Below are 19272 nucleotides of genomic sequence, written 5' to 3' on the forward strand. Positions count from 1 at the left end.
TAAACCCTGAAAAAAAAATGAAAGATCAGACCTGCTAATGTTCAGCTAAATCTGCCAACACAAGGAAGATAACAGATATTATATTAAGAAGCCCCTTTAAAATTGATCAGCTGAGATTTTGTCCACTGTACAGTGAATCTCTCTAGAGTGCCAATCACAGTGAAAGCGGTTAAGTTTCCCATGTCTTTAAACAGAGTAATCCTTTTTTTTTTTTTAAATATCAGGTAAATGATGGATATCCAGGGCCGGTTCTAGACTTTTTGCTGCCTGAGGCAAAGTTCTGAGGATGCCCTCCCAGATTTGGAATGACCGCACAGCACCCGACAATTTACTCCACTTCATTTAATGTTCTCACATGACATGCTGCAGCTCAACACAAAAGCACACTGGCTGGCTGCAAGTCTGACAAAACTACTCACACTCAGCCACTCCATTCCTCCTCAGTGCCACCTCCTCCCTTCTGCTGTGCAAGTCAATTGAAACACTGCTGCTCTCCTGCCTCCCCCCTCACTCACTGTCAGACTCCTCACACAGCACAACAAGCTGCTTTTCCCCAATGATGACCTCTTCACCTCGCTCTCCTCTCGCTTCTCCTCCTACTCTCACTGCATGATGTTAGTGTAAACACAGTACAAACATGCTGTCCCTATAATCTCTGCGCCTGATGGAAATGTTGCACCTTGCTTCATGAGAGGACTGGCTGTTGATATCGCTTTCATATCAAACATTAACCTGGATTATTGTTGTGCACCATTGGATTGTCAATCAGATTTCAGCAGAACTCTGATCAAATATTGACTGAAGATATGCCATTGCTACCTTTGCTCTGCTCAATGCAGTCCAAAGCCATCTGACTATCTGTTTCTATTGCATACAGCTCCCTCCAGTGGCCACATGATCGAGTAATGAACAACATTACTATAATCAATTATGGTACACCTAAGTATCAGTCCATGCAATGGAGACCCTGGGAGCCTAGTAGCGGTCACTTACCTGGCTGCTTCTGTCTAGGCTTAGGCAGATTGGTGACACACGTGTGAGGGCACATGAGAACATTACAGGGGTGCAGAGAACCCTCTAAGAAGTGCTGCTTTGTTTCAGATATGTGGATTCCACCGAGAGGTGCTTTAGGAAGTGTGTTGGCCGGTACCAGTGCCAGACAGTACACACCTACTTGGTGAATACTGTCTATTGCCTGCAAGAAATGGAAAGCAAGCATACATTAAAATATGTGTCTGCGTGCGTGCTAAAATACATAATATCTCACATGTGTTTAATCAGAGCATCAATAATTCCTATACAATAAATGACTCCATATTGTAAAATATAACTGCCCCTCTATCCTTTATTCCTGCCTTTGAGTGACCACTGGTGTGCTACTTAAGTGTGCATGCGTAGTCACAAAGCCGTCAGAGTAGACTCCATGTAAAAGCACTACCATATCAAAGACCATCACAAAGGAGTACACCACTTGCGTAACATAAAATACTTTGTATGTGACCACTGGTGTATAACAGAAGATTGCATGTATGACTACTAACAGGTCACATGGATTTGTGTGCATGACTATAGCTGTGTCACAAGAGCCTGCATTTGTGACCACTGGCACATTACAGGGACCAGACCATGTGGCCATTTATAGCTTTCAAGAGACTACATGTGTGACCAGCTGTCACGACAGTCCTAAAAACCGCGTCAGTGACTGGAGGCTTTAAACATATAGACCATTTTACAAAAAGCATTTCATGGAAATGTTATTGTTCCTGCCATTTAAGGAGAGACTCCTAAGCATGTGTACTGTGTCATTCTTGACTGTTTAACTGGTTAAAACCTTGTTTTGAAAAATTTTAGAAAAGAAAAGGCCAAGGCAGTCTGCAAGCTGGGTGTCACGTCTCTGTATAGTTGGGAGTAAAAATGGGGCTCTGAAGAATGTCTGGGTTTGATAAAAAATGATTTGTATATTCACTCACTGAGCTGAAGTGATGCCTTATGTGCCTTCTTGCACCAATGAAGCTAAATAGTTGGCAATTCCAAAAGCATAAGTTGTAATGCGGTTGGTAAAAATGAAAGTATTACCTGCAAGACTCTGCTCATCCACTGGAAGCTGTCTTCTTCTGACGAGTCCGGACGCTGCTCAGCTACCAGCACGATCCTCTCATCATGCAATACGTTTACTGAAAACACAGCTATCCTAGTGGAAAGCAGAGCATTAACCAGAGATAAGCATCTTGCGGGTTATGTCTTGTATTGAGAATACTACAGCACATTAATCTTCTCTAACCATCAGCATTCACTGTTCACAATACCTTAGCCTTATACTACTTATGTGTGTACAAACAGTGAAGAATGATGACCTCACTGTTCAACTATGTGAAATCGACCAAGCTAATTTGTTAACTCACTTCAGCTTTCAGTTATGCACAGCTGAATTTCTCAGACTCTTTTTTTCACCTCTCTACCAAGAATCTAGTGTGTACTGCGGCCCTGATGTGTTGGCAAAAGATCAGGCCTGCCAGATCATCTTGTCTGAGCACAGGCTGAGCCTATTGTTATCCTCATTACCCCTTCTTTCCTGTGCTGTTGTCGTAACCCCACTGCCCTCCATAGCAACAGAACAAGTTGCATACAAAACTGAGTTCCGGCCTATTGCCCAATTGATCCTCCAGGCAGTGGCGTCTCTAGCATCAAGCAGCAGGAGCGACCCGCCCCGAGAGTCTTCATGGTGGTGGGGTGCGATACCCGGAGCCCACTGCAGCTTCCTCTGTCCACTGTGCTCAGCGCCCCCAGCTTGGACGCAGTGCAGCCTCGGGCTGGGCTGCCCCCCTCCTTCCCAACTCCCTGTTCAGACCGGCAGATCAGCGCGGGGAGCGGGGACAGATCAGCGTGGGACCCGGTGGACAGAGCGGAAGAAAGTATCCCCAACTTCATATGCGGAAGTGACATCACTCATCGCTTCCTGTATTTGAAGAGACTAGCGCGGCTGCTAACTGTGTGCAGCTGTGCTCGCCCGATCCCACTCTGATCTGAGGTCTGTCCCCGCCTGCTGCACCGATTTGCAGGTCTGTGCCTGGGGGGAGGGGGGGGGGGAGAAACGCCCTACCTACCGACCTAACCACCCACCCACACACTGCTACTTACCTGCCCACCCACACACTGCTACCTACCTACCTAAACCCACACACTGCTACCTACCTACCCACACACTGCTACCTACCTAAAACACAACAGACTGCTACCTCCCTACCCACACACTGCTACCTACCTATCTACCTAAACCCACAAACTGCTACTTACCTACCACCTGGAGACACCCAACTACTGATACTGGGGACACCTTACCATCTATACTGGTGGGCACCTTACCATCTACACTGGGGACAATTACCACCTATACTGGGGGGCACCTTACCACCTATACTGGGAGTCACCTTACTACCTATACTGAGGGGACTTTACCAGCCATACTGGGGATACCTTCCAATCTATACTGGGGGCACCTTACTACCTATACTGGGGACACCTTACCATCTATACTAGGTCCCTTTACTACCTATACTGACACCTTACATATAGGACATCTGGCCACCTATACTGGGGGTGGGTCGGTACCTACATCTGGCTATATAGTGGTGGCTCCAGCCACATCATGACATGGCCACACCCACTTTTCTTCAGAGAAGCTCACAATCTAATCCTACCATAGTCAATGTCTAATGTCCTGCTATATTTTGTATTTATTTAGCGCTGACCTCTCCTGCAGCACTTTACAGAGTACATAGTCATGTCACTGACTGTCCTCAAGGGATCTCACAATCTAATCCCTACCATAGTCTAATGTCCTGCCATATTATGTATAGCCTTCTAGTTGTCACACTCTGGGAAGAGAGACTGTGGATAATCAGCACCGGATGTCAACTACCCTAGGTACGCAAAAATGGGGGGGGGGGGGAAGGCTGCGCATCCCTAAAGACATGCTGCAATTGAATGGTTAATCGCATAGGCATACACTGCCTCTATTAGACTGAAAAATGCATGCCCTGCATCCAAAACCATGCCCTGCAACATTTGTTTTGGATGCAGGGCATGCATTTTTCGGTCTAATAGAGGCGGTGTATGCCTATGCGATTAACCATTCAATTGCAGCATGTCTTTAGGGATGCGCAGCCTTCCCCCCATTTTTTCTTAACTCTGTAAGTATATAACTATCAGGTTAGCTGCTCCCAGCCCCTCCTCCTGAGTTTCCTGTTTGCATGATAAGTAGTAGCAGATTTGCATATAATTTGCATCTGAATTGAATGCAAAGTGTGCAAAAAGCCTATTTAGGTGCTGCACACTGAGCTGGGTTTCATTTCAGATGCAGCCTTAGTGGTATGCACTGGCGTTCTCCTCGCTATGCTAGGTACGCCACTGCCTCCAGGTGAAAGTCCTTGTCCATCAACCTTCCTAAGTACTTGGGAGTAAAAGGAAAAAAAAAGGGGGGGGGGGGGGGGAAACAACAACAACAACAACAACAACAACAACAAAAACAACTTTATGCTGCCTGTTTGTTGAGATTATCTTTTTCTAACTGATCTTTGTGCCACAGTCTAAAAAGAATCCCCAAAACTTTTTTTTTAAGTAAAGTTTTAGAAAAATGAAAGAAAGAAATTTGCTGCACTATGCATAAAAGTGAAAAGATCAAGTTCCATCTCAATACAAAAGGACTGTGTGGAGTGTTTACCTTTCAAAGCTTGGCTGTCAGCTTTAATTTGAGCATTCCTTTAAAATCTGTGTTGTACCAGATTGTGTAAGAACATCTTTATCTGGCCTAAAGCAACAAATGGCCCGTGGACAAATGTGGATTACAAATGACCCTCGCGCTCCGGGGCTCTTTGCCCGTTCTGTGCCATGAACAGAGAAAGATGAGCAGGAGGCATCTTGCTGCAGAGACATAATAATCACAACTGTTCGTGGAATTTCCACCTCAGTGGACTGCTGGGGCCGCTCACGTCTAGGGACATTTTGATGTACACTAGTCTGCCACACAGAATCGTCAAGATCAATTGTTTCAGGCGAGCCTATGGTGCTTGCCTAGCTCAAAATCATACTAAAACCCTTGCTTAAAGACATTGCTATGATTCATACATCAGTATTAGACTATTAAATGTGTGATTTAATGTTAATAAAATGATATTGTCTTTTCGGTTTGTTATTTGCTGTGCGGGTTATAAAAATGGCCTCTAAGCTGAAATAGTATTTTTATTTTAACTATTTCAAGACCGCCTCACGCCAATGGGCGTGACCGCGACGGCAGCCCCAGGACAGCCTAACGCTAACTGGCGTCAAGTCCTGGAGCTGCAGTTTGGCAGGAAACGGCCACGCACAGGCGTGATCGTTCCTTGCCAGTTCACGGCGGCTAGCAGGCTGTTTGTAAACGAAAGGGGAAAGAAATCCCCTTTGCGTACAACTGTACAGCGCTGTGATCTCCGGCAGCGCTGTACAAGATCAGCAATCCCCGGCCTCTGATTGGCCGGGGATCACCGTCCTCTCATAGGCTGATGCCAGATCGCCGTCCTGTTCCAATTCAGATGATGGAGGGGAGAAGGAAAGGAGAGAGAGCCTCACAGAGGCTTGGGAGAAAAAAAAAAAACGACCACAGCGATCGGACCCTTACGGCGGCATTTCCCCTTAGGGACAAAAAAAAAAGAAAAAAGAAAAAAAAGAAAAAGAGGAGAGTCCGATTGCTGGGCTCCATAGTTGGGCTGTGCAGGAGGCTGAAGAAACTGCACAGCCCAGCTAAGCTAAAAACAGGCTGGTCGTTAGGGGGGTTAACACTGTGGTCGTCAAGTGGTTAAATCATACAATTAGTGCGTTGGCAATGCAGTGTCTAAAAAAAAATACCTGTAATGAGTAAGAAACTGCACAGAGCAGGAAGCATTGCTACTCTGGAGTGATCAACCGGCAGTTCTCCACAAACAAACACCAAAACTTACCATATTATTCTGTAAAGTAGGGTTTAGGATAGTGGTTTACACCTCAGCTCAAAAATCATGGTGAGAACTTGATGGCGGTCACAATCCTTGAAATATATAGACCTGAACTGTACATACAGTGCTGCCCATAATTATTTATACCCCTGGCAAATTTTGACTTAAAATTACTTTTATTCAACCAGCAAGTTATTTTTTGACGGGAAATTATATAGGTGTCTACCAGAAGACAATAAGACGATGTACAAGAGGCATTATTGTGGGGAAAAAAAATCTCAGCTTTTATTTACATTTGAGCAAAAAGTGTCCAGTCTAAAATTATTCACACCCTTCTCAATAAATCAATAGAAAAGCCTTTATTTGCTATTACAGCAATCAAAGGCTTCCTATAATTGCAGACCAGCTTTTTGCATGTCTCCACAGGTATTTTTGCCCATTCATGTTTAGCAATGAGCTTCATATCTTTCAGGTTGGAGGGTCTTCTTGCCATCACCCTGATCTTTAGCTCCCTCCATAGGTTCTCAATTGGATTCAAGTCAGGACTCTGGCTGGGCCTCTCCAAAACGTTAATGTTGTTGTCTGCTAACCATTTCCTCACCACTTTTGCTATGTTTTGGGTCATTGTCATGCTGAAATATCCACTGGTGCCCAAGGCCAAGTTTCTTTGCAGACTGCCTGATCTTGTCGCTGAGAATCCTGATGTATTGCTATTTTTTCATGGTGCAGTTTGCTGTGATTAGGTTCCCTGGTCCATTGGCTGGAAAACACCCCAAAAGCATTAGGTTACCACCACCATGAAACATTGTGACCAAACAATTCAATTTTTGTTTCATCTGACCAGAACACAAAAGACCAGAAGTCTTCTTTTTTGTCCAGATGAGCATTTGCAAAGGCCATGTGAGCTTTTGTGTGCCTTATCTGGAGAAGTGGCATCCTCCTTGGTCTGCATCTGTGAAACCAAACAGTGTGCAGTGTCCGTTGGGTTGACATTGCCACCAGCAGAGGCCAGATTCACCAGGATGGGCTGAACATCTTGTATTTTTTAAATAATACTTTGCACTGTAGCCACTGGAACTTGAAAATATTTAGAAATGACATTGTAGTCCTTTCCTGACTTGTGAGCAGCCACAATGTGCAGCTGCAGGCCCTCACTGAGCCACTTTGTCTTAGCCATGACTGTCCACAAACCAACTGCAGAGAGCTGCTGTTTTTCACCTGTTGAGTTGATTAAAACAGCAGTTCCCAATGAATCAGGGTAATTAGGATGCTTTAGAACAGTTTGGACTATTTGGAATGGTATAGAACTTTGGATTTTCCCACATACTGTGACAGTTTGTGAGGGGTATGAATAATTTTGGACTGGACACTTTTCACTCAAATGTAAATAAAAGTTGAGAATTTTTTTTCCCCACAATAATGCCTCTTGTACATCGTCTTATTACGATTGGGGAGACACCTATGTCCTTTCCCGTCAAAAAATTACTTGCTGGTTGAATAAAACTAAGTCAAAATTTGCCAGGAGTATGGATAATTATGGGCAGCACTGTAGGCAACTGCAAAGCTTTCAAGACCCTTTTTCTTTCAGTAACCCTCAGGTCCAATCAGGAGTCAAGGTGGACCACTGACGGCCTGTCTATAGGGGTAAGTGCAGTGTACACATAGGGATCATTCACACTATGCGGTTGATTCACTAACACAAACCTCCTGTTAACATCCTCCTCGCACTATTACAACAGCGTGCCTTAAATGTAAGTGGCTGCATGCTACTGGCAGCGTAGCACGCAATTACCCTCAGCCACAGGAGCGCATACTATGTTGCGGGTAGTGCAGCATAGCAAGCGCTAGTAACTTACGCCCGCTCTCCCTGCAAATAACAAGCACTCCACTCGTCTTGCCCTGACCCCCTTTGGGTCCAATCACTTTAAAGGACGTGATCCCTGCACTTCAAATGGCCCAATAGGCTGCCAGGGGGACCATCTGCACCAGTTAGCAAAAGAAGCAGCGCGCAGCTGCCGGTCTGGTGCCAGCACCTCCGCCTGACTGGCCGCATGCCAAAGCTAACCCTCTGACTGGCCATAGTGATCTCTCGCCAGTGATGAGGTTTATACATTTCATCTCATCTGGGACAGATGGCTGGCTAACGCACTGAGATAAGCATTTTAATATTTAGAATATTAATCAAAACCTGTCAGTTACACATCCCTGTACTTGTTATTACGACAATATGATAATTTGGGCCTTTCGCCTATTCAGTTGAGACTAGTTGTATAGAGATTTCCTTGAAGGTCTATGGCCCATATGCAATTCACTTTTTCACCTTTTTTTTCCCTAGGTTTTCTCCTAGGAGATAATTTTTCATCTTCAATTTAAAATAACTTTCCAGCACTTTTCAACTAAAAAAGTGCCAAAAAGTAAGTGAAAAAGTACTATCAAAATTGTATTGAGTATTGTCTTGCTTTCTAGTGGCCTAAAAGGCATTTTGTTGACAAGTTTAAAATTATCACCTAGGAGAAAACTCAGGTGAAAAAGTGAATTGCATATGGGCCAATGTGTTAAAATTGTTTAGAATATATGTAATCCTGTACAAAGCCATGTACGGTTATTGTATATTTAACTATTATGGGCTTAGGTTTACGGTGCATCTTTATTCCATGTAAACAGTTCTTTGCACTACAACTGCACCAATAAACTTTGCTGGTTTACTAGTAATGTTGATCCTACTATTCCTTACCTTCCTCTGTAAACAAACTTCATTGGTTCCACAGCCAAAGCCGTTGCTACGACATCATCGCAACTGTGCCTGCGTCCACTGACAACCATCTGCCCATCCACCTTTCCGACAACATACACCAACCGCTCCTGCAAATAGTGCGTCAATAAAAAATGCATTGCATTGGTCAAACGTAAGTCCACAACTTTAAAGAGAACCCGAGGTGGGTTTTAAGAATGCTATTAGGACACAGAGGCTAGTTGTGTATACTATGACCAGCCTCTGTTACTATGCTCCCCTGTGCCTCCCCTGTGCTCTGCTGTACCCCCCCCCCCCCAAAAAAAAAAAACCCAAACCTGCCATGCTAGTGACATGCAACGTGTTGCTAGCAGGCTGTTTACATAGGGGCTGTCATTTACCGCCGCTCCCCTGCCTCCTATATCGCTGCTCCCAGCCTGCGTCCCTTCCCCCCAATCAGCTTAGAGGCGGGAAGGGACGCAGACGGGGAGCGGCACTATAGGGGAGGCGGGGGAATGGTGGAGAGTGGCAGCCTGGATGTAAACAGCCTGCTAGCAACACGGGGGGGGGGGGGGGGAGAAGGTACAGCAGAGCGCAGGGGGGGCACGGTATAGTAACGAAGGCTGGTGATAGTATACACAACCAGCCTCTGTGTCCTAATAGCATTCTCAAAACCCACATCGGGTTCTCTTTAAAATAATGATTTGTGCACAACCTTAAAATATTGGTATTTAACCCCCTTGGCGGTATGAAAAATACCGCCAGGGGGAAGCGCCCGCTTCGATCGCCTTCGGCGATCACCGATCAGGAAATCCCGTTCAAAGAACGGGATTCCCTGGAGGGCTTCTCCCGTCGCCATGGCGACGGGGCGGGATGACGTCACCGACGTCAGTACGTCATTGGGAGACCCGATCCACCCCTCGGCGCTGCCTGGCACTGATTGGCCAGGCAGCGCTCTGGGTCTGGGGGGGGGGGGGGGGGGCCGCGCGCCGCACCGGATAGCGGCGATCGGGCGCGCGGCGGCGGCGATCGGGGTGCTGGCGCAGCTAGCAAAGTGCTAGCTGCGTCCAGCAAAAAAAAAATTAAGTAAATCGGCCCAGCAGGGCCTGAGCGGCACCCTCCGGCGGCTTACCCCGTGTCACACACGGGGTTACCGCCAAGGAGGTTAAAAGTGTGTGTGTGCATGCAGTATGTATGTGTCGCGGGCACTCGAAAATGCCTTGACTGATTTCAACGAAACTTGCGCTATACAGCTCTCTTACTACCAGGGATGATATGTTCCGGCGGACTCGCGTTCCATCTGCACACCTGGGCAGAACCACAAACAACCAAATCAGATTTTACCTATTCATGTCAATGGAAAAAATGGAAAAGGCTGCCATTCTCACAGTAATAAACCCAAATTCCCGAAACTTGGCAAAGTTGGTTACTTGGTGACTGAGATTAAAAATTCGGGGAAAGTATAAAACAGCCAATCAAATTTCAGCAATTAATTTTCAATGGGAAAATGTAAACTGCAGGCATTCTTAGACTGTTAATCGCGAGGTTTTCAAACTTGGCACACTAGGTCACTGAGTGACTGGGATTAACATTCAGGAAAGTGGGTGGAGCCTACAAAAGCCGATCAAAATTCACCTATTGACTTTCATAAAGGAATATTTAAACTGCTGCCATTCTTACATTATAAATGGCAGAGGCCTCAAAACTGCTACCGTCAGTCAGGTGACTGGGGTTCAAATTTACTAAAGGGGCCGAAGGGGGAGACAGCCAATCAGATTTCTTTGCTGGATAAACTGCTTCATTTAGCACATTTTTTGATGCCAGGAACCAGAAAGCTCACAAACTTGGTCACTGAGTGATTGTGTGTCAAGGTTACAAAAAGTGGGCAGAGACAAAAATTTCACAGGGAAATTTTATACTGCAGCCATTATTACACAGGGTTCTCAAACTTTGCACAGTTGGTCACTGGGTAACTGTGTTTAATATTCAGAAATGTGGGTGGAGCCTACAAAAGCCAATCAAAATTCACCTATTAATTTTCAAGGGGAATCTTTTAAATTGATACCATTCTTGCACTGTTACCGGCAGAGGCCTCAAACCTGGTACACAGTTGGGCATTGGGTGACTGGGATTCAAATTCAGAAAAGGGGGTGGAGCCACAAACAGCTAATCAGATTAGTTTCATTTCATTGGGAAAATACAAACCAAACCAAGTTTGATGGAGGGGAAAGGAAAATGGTGTGTCTTTAGTGGCCAGGACAAAGGACTGATAACTACCGTAGCCTGGCTCTTAATGAATGCGACGCAAAGGAACAACCATCCATGGAATAGGGACAAATTGTATATTTAAAACATAAAAATTGTGGATAAAAAAATACACAAAAATTGTGCAAAAATGCTCAGGTTGTTCGCGATCAGGCTAGGCAGTGTAATTTCATTAAAAAAAAAAATATATATAATAAAAATGCAAACAACCATGCTCTCAGTTCTGTAAACTCATGTGTCATAGCTACTGCCTATGGAACTGGTCACTGGTTAGGTTGTTGGTATTAAAGCGATGCAAAAGAACAACCGCTAAAGCAATCGGATGTTAGTGGTTAAGCGATAAAGAGATGAGGTAGCGTGCATATACCTTGGAAAGACTTGTGGAGCGGTTTTGTATACTGGAGTGAGAGCGCAAGGATTTTGTTTGTATCAAACACATGTACCTGCACACATGCTGCATATTACCATTTGAAACAAAAATACTCACTGGTCCAATGAAACCCAATAGCCCAGTTCTAATGAACTGCTGGTTAGAGACGGGATCGCCATTGGCAGTAAGTGGGATAGTCTGAGGTAAACAGAAAAGGATTATGAATGATCAGTTTAGCCAGTCAGCTCCCTATTCCATACAATATATAAACCACATATTTCACCTCAAATATATTCTTGGTGATTCCATGGAGTCCAAAGTATGCCGTGCCTGTGGAACTCGATGACACACACAACTCTCCAACTTCATCTGTCTTACACAGATATGGGGGCCCCTCCATTTTCACTGCACACATGCTAGCTACAGAGGGAAGGCAGAGTTTTGTGAAGTATGTGGTTCTATTCACACAATAGACCTAACACAGAGTGTCTGAACATCATCATTAGACTTGATTAATGAGATGCAAAGAATTCTAGCTTGCATGCAAATATAATGCAAACTAATGCAGCTTGGAATGGGGCATTCAAAATTGAAAGTACATGCATGTAATTAGCCCATGTCCAATCAGTGTACAATTTGCATGAAATTTGCATGTAAGCCAGAGTTACCTGCATTTCAATGACCATCTGTAATCATATCATATACTAAACTGCCACCTTACCTCCAGGCATTACTTGTCCGACATCTTGCACTGTGAGCACAGAGAGCTTCTCCTCAGTGTCTGCTCGAATGACACCATAGCTCAGGCCATTCATTGATAATACTGCCTTCCCAGGAGGAACTCCTCCCATATCTGGAGGCCTGAGGACACAGAAGAAGGATAAAGCAGCTTGCACAATAAACATCCTGTAATAGTAAGATGTTTCATGATTCTAGAGAGTGGGCAGAGACAGCACATGCAAATATTTGGGTAACCCAGGTCAATTTATGTATTCAATTAATCATGTAAGTGCAAAGCAAACGGTAAACAACCAGCTACTGCACAAAAAAACAAACACAAAAAAACAACAACACATATTCAGAAAGTTAAGTCAATGCGTAGTTATTGTTTCATGAACTTTGAACTCCATCCAAAGTGGGAGAAAAAAAAAAAAAGAAAGAAATCAGTGCTAGTTCTGTGAGCACATGTCCGACATCGATGAAGATTCTCTATAGTGTTTAGTGTGTGGCCCTAGGATTAGATCACTGCTACCTAGATCAACTACTGCTGCAGGATCCAAGGATTTAGGCAACAGTTACACTGGTCTGTCCTGGTACAATGACAAGCATTAGAGATGCAAGACAAGCAGGATGATGTATGGTTTTCAGTTTTTAGGTAAGATGGGTTTTAAAAGTTAGGACAACACGATGAAACAGCCGCATGGCACTGGGATCGCTGGTTAAAATCTTGGCCAAAAGGATACTACCTGTACGGAGTTTCCCTCTTTCTCCTCCAGGCGCTTCAATTTCCTCATACACGCCCCAAGAACATAGTGATAAGTTCATTGGTTCCACTAATGTTTTTTTTCCCCTTTAGAAAGTGTTTAATACAGATTTTAGTTGCCTCTAAGTGCAGCAAGCGTAATAAAGGAATCTCCCCCTAAGGGAGGTTTGTAAACTGTGTGGGCTTTGGAGGGGTGCAGCTGGTATTTACTTACATACAGGGGCACTTCTCTGTCTATATGGAAGCCTCCATATTCTCTGTCCTGTGCCGTTGGTTGAAATTCCCAAAATAATATAGTGTGTCCCCAGAAGCCGCAAAGCATGCCAGGAGATCTAGTTAATTGATGTGGTTACATCTCTCAGCCAGAAGGAGTGGGAAGATGCAGGTGTCCATACAGGTGGTGGCTAGGGAACAGCCTACCTAGGTAAATGAATGCTTGCTGCCCCACCAAAAACCGTTAAGGGGAGGTGCGTTTGATATATTTTTAAAATTGACAGCACAGTTCCCTTTAAGAAGGGTTGGCCCTTGTTTGCCTACTGGAAAAAAAAAGTATTATAAAATCTATTGGATGAAGAACAAAAGAGCAAAAAGCTTTTTAATGTTGTTACCAAATTTACAAGTGGAGAATCGTGTCTGCATAGTTCAAAAATACACAATGTGGCAAAATTCCCAATAACTGACAAGTCTGCTCTGAAGAATAGAATTCTAAGTGCCTTAAGATGTTCAAAGGAAAGCAGCAATCCCACCTTCGCATGGATACAGTGAGTGCCTCTGATGAGGTTGCACAAGGAGAGATCACTTCAGGCCTCAGGCCACGAGCTTGGAAGACATTAAGGAAGGCATCACAAGAAGATATAGACCCTGGAAGCACAGACAGCCCTTATGTAACATGTCCTCTTTACCAGCCAAATGTAGTTATAAACAATGCAGGCATAGCAAGTGTGTTTTTTTTTTCTTTTAATTCTTACATGGATTTGCGCCATCTGCCACGATCAGCATTCGTAGGGAACTGAGGCTTACATCCCTCTGATCTCTCTGCGCTAGCAGTGACCAGTGCATATCTCTAGACTTCACTAGTGCAACTCGAGCTGCAGAAAAATACACAGGAAGTTAAACTAGACAATGTATAAGTTGCTGTATATCAAACAGCTAAAGGTGCCCATACAACACAGTTACCTAGTTAGTTTGCTTGAAAAAAAAAAAAAAAAAAAGAAAAAAAAAACGACATTTGTCCATTGAGTCAGATAAAACATGAGACAACTCTCCCAGCTCGAATCTGATCAGAGAGAGATCTTCTGCCTGCCCATACACCGCAGACTGATTATTCAGCATGAAATCTATCAAGAATCGGCTAAACAAAGGGCCTCTGACACCTGCCTGGCTGCTAGTGTTTAATGTCCCCCTAGTGCCTGTGTTATGTAAAATTCTTACCAGTCTGCTGGCCTGACTGGCAGCCTCCTCCACCATGGCTGTCTCAGCACCACGTGGTGCGTGTGACATCACAAACACGTCTGGTGCCACATGACATAGGCACTTGCGATAACAGGGGAAGATCCACGCCAGTGGACAGGTAAAATTTTCACAGAGCACAATCACATTCAACACTTGGGGGGACAGCAGCTGGGGGTCCATCACGTACCTCGCAATGTCACACGTCGTTATTGAGGCACACCTGATCAATATTTTCCACCCGTTTGATGAATGCTTTTGACCAATTTAGGCCCCAAATCGATTGAAACATCGGTCGGGTGGACACACTGATTTGGGCTGCAAAATCTGTAGATGCACGGCCACCTTTATATACAACCTGTGAAAGAACTATATACTTCGGGCTAGCTGATATGAGATCACAATATTATTGTAAGACCTTTACCCAGAGGAGTATTACAACAACAGTCTCAATTAAGGTCAGTTTCTTCCTGAAATTATGCAATCCTTGAATTTAGATGTTGAAAACCCCAGTTTATACTAAAAGCCTCCAAACCAATGGAGCTATACTTATCAATACATTTGGAGGAGGAGTAGTTTGCCAAAGAAGGTGGAACTTTATCAGCCATACTAGGCCACCACCTGTGGAGATGGCTTTGTAATGCTTCTTTCACAGCTGGCAGGGGCAAAACTACAAATCATGGGGGCCCCCAGAAAAAAACTTTAATGGGGCCCCCAAATGTTCACACTTTTCCCTTGCCTACCCCTGGTGACCATCACAGCCTGGTGGCCCATCTCACAACGGTCCTAAAATAAGTGTGGCCATCAGGATCTTCAACACTCATAAGTGTAGCCACAAAAACACCTGATCTGGAGGATGGACCCCTTTACTAGAGGAAGTGAAGTAGTAGTTGGGGCCCCCATATAGCTCTGGGCCTTCCTAGGGTGACAGGGGCTGCTCCCTTGGAGTTACGCCCCTGACAGTTGGAATAATAAGCAGGGTGTGAGACACCCATATGGCATTTTCTGTAAGGAAGCCTTTTAAATAAATGTATGTATTCATCGTTGCACATAAAAACAGGTTAAGCAAGCTGAGATAATGTTTCCCACGGCCTCTATGTAATGTATACAGTTGAACTGAGAAAACTTTACTTTAGAATTGTCATCCCTCAAATGACAGTCATTCCCACAAAGTAAAAGTAACTGACCTTTGTAGGCATGGACCTTCTGAATCCAAGACAGTGGATTCACCTTCATTAGTGCATATGGGATACTGACTACATGCATGCGATTCATAACACTCTGCAAGACACAATTGTATTAACAAATTTACAGCAGTGATATAAATTGCATAACTGCAAGAACCGTATGCATGTCCTGTAGAAAATGAAGGCACTCACAGTCAGCACTCCATGCCAGAGACCAGCATCTCTCTTGAAGTCCAGAACATTAATCAGCGTTTCCGCTAAAAAATAACAGAATTAACTGTAAGGATCATCTATAAATTTTCACAATTGCACGTGATTAAATAGGACACATACTCCTATCTAAAAGTTATAAATCAGGATGATACCATTTAGTTATACATCTTCGCTTAGTTCTACGTAATATTCAGTTATTGGCTTGCGCAGTTGATGATAATGAGATTAGCTATATTCTAATGAAAACTACAGAGGAGGGAAACAAAGCTGGACTTGAAATATAGTAGCTGAAGCTCTCCACTTAGCCCGAAAGCTCCTCACTCGGTACGAAATACTCACTACGGTCACAACTTGTACCGAGTGGATCAGATCTGTGATTCCCTTAGACAGGCAGTGTACCAACATCGAGATACAGAGGCCAATTTGAGAGAATCTGGTCTACTTGGATAAACTCTTCTCGAAACAGGTTATAATCTACCCTTTGTGGAGATTGCTTACATGTGAATTAACAAAGGTGAATAAACTTAGGATACTTTTGGCTATTAATAAATACCTTGGAAAAAAAAAATCTAGTATCTAACCCAGGATGAAATGAAAAAAAAAAATGAATTGAAAAAATAAAAAACAAACATGTAAAAACAAACGGTCTGTTGTATACCCAATCTGACCATGTGCTTGTATACGGTTGACATATGTGACTCTCCTGCCCATAAGCTTGTCACTGAGCACTTTACAACTGCTCCTATACACTTTATAATGAATGCACCCTCCTGTGGCAGCACCGAAATGCACAGAATCATGCTGATACACCTCAAGTTAGTTTCACACTGCAAACTGGTGGTGGCGTTGCAGTGCGGTGCGACCGCCACACTGCCAAAAACACGCCTTCAGGGAACATCGCATTAGTACACGGTGTTCCCTGTTTGCCCACCAGCCAAGCAGGAAGTGATGTGCACTTGTGGTCACTTCCTGTTTCGGGTATGCGGAAGCGTATTGTAAAAAGAAACTGTAAAGATACGCTTCCGCGCACCAACGTCGCAACGTCAACTTTTAAAAAACCCTGCATCGCCATAGGGTAACATGATTTCCAGTTCAACGCAGATCGCTGTGGGTCATGCACGGTAACGTAGTTCTGCACTATCGTTAAATTTGGTACTTCCGGCGCAGCGTACCACAACTTGGGAAGTATGAACTTCCCCATAGGATTTCATTAGGCTGCAGTAGCAATGCGCCAGTGTGAAAGGGCCCTCAGAATCACGCAAATGAAGTTTATCTCTTCTTTCCTAATTTTCATTACACTTTCTTGATAGAAAATAAAATGGGCAGATAAAGGTCAGAACTTTCAGGTAAGGTTTACATTTACCAATATAACTGATTTCTTGTGAACCCCTATGAGAACAGTTAAGTGACAGCACTGCAGAAGATGTCGGAGCTATATAAATACTAAATAATAATTTCAGCAAGTTTGACTGTGGCATGATTGCTGATGCCAACCAAGCTGTTCTGATTATTTCTGAGAGGCTAGGTCCACAATATGCCTGTGTATTAATCATTTTCGACAACAGACAGCAACAGACATGTTTTATGTGAACAATAGGATCTGTTCATACATCTGTTATAATTTAAGTAGGCCTCAGTTATTTGGACTGAGTTAGTCAAAAAGGCTTGGGGTGCAGATCTGCCCTCTCTTTAGAGAGAAAATCTACAGTTCTGTCAGCAGAACTAGAACATACCAAGAAGCTGTTCCTGAAAGAAGGCCACAGACCCACACTGACCTCAACATGTACACCACAAGAACAGTAAACATGGGCCATGTTTTCTAAATACCAAATTCTTGTAAGTAAGGCAAAAGCATCGTTAAATATTAATCGAGTAGGTGGGTATCATGACACCACGAGGGGGCTCAGCCAATAGTCTGGTCTGGGGGATTGCGAAGATGAGGTCACATTTAACTCTTTCCTAGTCGGTATTAAAGAGGCGGACGAGCTGAAAGAGCTCTCTCTGATTCCTGCTCTGCTTCCTACTTCATGCTACCTAGATGCTGACTGGGACCTCTAAGTATTTCCATTCTATATGTAATCTGATCTAATGTATGCTGTACATAGGTAGTCTAGAGTAACTTAGTCTAGAAAGAAGGTAACTGACTAACATTCAGGAGGAAGGTAGTCAAGAGCTGTAACGCCAAGACCTTAAACATGCGGATCTGCTTTGCTAGGATATGATGAACTATATCTGTATATTTGTGTAGTGAATAAACTCCTTAAATATTGAAGAAGCCTGAGAAAAGTCTATCTCCTGCTTGCTGTGTTGAGAGTCAAGTTATCTCACAGTCCGTGAGACGCAACTATAAGAAGTTGCTGGTGCCAGATCGAAAGGTGATTTAGAACAGTTTATAACAACATCCATTGTGGTAAAGCAATGCAAAGTCCTTTCCTGCACGACTTTTCTGGACAGCTAAGCTATCTATGATGTATCCATTACAACAGGCACCAGGATTACATGGACACAGCAGATCATACTTTGGATCTGCTGTGCCGGCCACCTCAGGAACTTGGCAAACTTGGAACTTGAACCTAGCCTAACTGCAGACCTCCATCACCTAGATTTCTTAGCCCTGCAGTCTCTGAAGTCTACTGAGAATGGAAAATCATCATTAGTAGTTCTGTAAATGGAAATGTGTTTTTTGATCAAATATTGCAAAGGTAAAATGATCAGACTGGTTCAAGCTGACAGAAAGGCTAAAACTCCCATAAGCCCTCTTGATAACTGTGGTCAGCATAAATGCACAACGCACTGAACCACATGGGGTTCCATTACTGTCAGCCTAGAGGAAAGACCAGACGCTGCAGAGGGCAACTGAACATTGTAAAAAACATAACCTGGTGTGAATAATATTAACTTCAGCTCAGGTACACAGATGGAATTTGGTAAGAAGTGCATGAATCTATTACCCAACCTACCATGTGTCGGCAATCCAGGCTGCTGGTGGTTTGCAATATGATAATATGAATATGGAGCTGACAAATCTGTAGATATTGCATGAAGCAATGAAGTCATCACTAGAATCACAAAGGAATCCTTCAAACAGGGAGGTCTAACCCATTACCAGTACAGCATTCTTAATTTAAAAAAAACGTCCCGAGTATAGCTTAAACTATACTTATTCCACAATTAGTAAGCAGTAAGGCTCCATTTGAGCATTTTATAACATGACCCTTGTATGGTATGCAAGTGATGCACAGGTTGCTGGAGGACTAAATCACTCACAAAAGGCACAATCTGAGAAACAATTTAACTAATAGGGAAAGTGTAAAAGAAAAGAAAGCACAGTGCCAGTTGTTAATTGAATTAGAAGAAATATCAGTCACACTTACCTTCTGAGTAGCCGCAGGCCTGCGTTAGGGCATGGCAATGAGCCAGCATGGCTGACTGAGATACAGTGACCCCCATTGTACTGCCCTCTTTGCTGGTTTTGTACTGAAAAAAAATACAATACAATGAAGAATAAAACTATACTCATTCTTCAAGCACCTGAATTGAGAAAGAGTAGATTCTCATTCAGCTCACTGGCACCTATAATGTTGTAATATATACTACAACACCCAGTG

At 43.8% G+C, this 19272-nt stretch overlaps 2 protein-coding genes across 7 annotated transcripts in view; one reads left to right on the forward strand and one right to left on the reverse strand.

Annotated features, from left to right (window-relative positions):
• Positions 1-19272, forward strand: part of PRMT2 (protein arginine methyltransferase 2) — a 486423-nt gene that overhangs the window by 89714 nt on the left and 377437 nt on the right. The gene's annotated exons all lie outside the window — the stretch shown is intronic.
• Positions 1-19272, reverse strand: part of DIP2A (disco interacting protein 2 homolog A) — a 160416-nt gene that overhangs the window by 27521 nt on the left and 113623 nt on the right. For 5 of the 6 annotated variants that reach the window (XM_068245309.1, XM_068245310.1, XM_068245308.1 and 2 more), the window contains 11 exons: positions 19039-19141; positions 15644-15708; positions 15452-15545; positions 13784-13903; positions 13562-13676; positions 12054-12193; positions 11616-11752; positions 11450-11530; positions 8701-8828; positions 2077-2191; positions 994-1195 (listed from right to left, as the gene is read on the reverse strand). In XM_068245309.1, the coding sequence (XP_068101410.1) occupies positions 994-1195; positions 2077-2191; positions 8701-8828; positions 11450-11530; positions 11616-11752; positions 12054-12193; positions 13562-13676; positions 13784-13903; positions 15452-15545; positions 15644-15708; positions 19039-19141 (1300 nt within the window). Of the gene's footprint in view, positions 1-993; positions 1196-2076; positions 2192-6492; positions 6727-8700; positions 8829-11449; positions 11531-11615; positions 11753-12053; positions 12194-13561; positions 13677-13783; positions 13904-15451; positions 15546-15643; positions 15709-19038; positions 19142-19272 lie in introns of those variants that run through there. The other variant, XM_068245312.1, reaches the window with a different exon arrangement.

Source organism: Hyperolius riggenbachi, chromosome 7 (assembly GCF_040937935.1).
Source record: "Hyperolius riggenbachi isolate aHypRig1 chromosome 7, aHypRig1.pri, whole genome shotgun sequence".
Taxonomy (NCBI): domain Eukaryota; kingdom Metazoa; phylum Chordata; class Amphibia; order Anura; family Hyperoliidae; genus Hyperolius; species Hyperolius riggenbachi.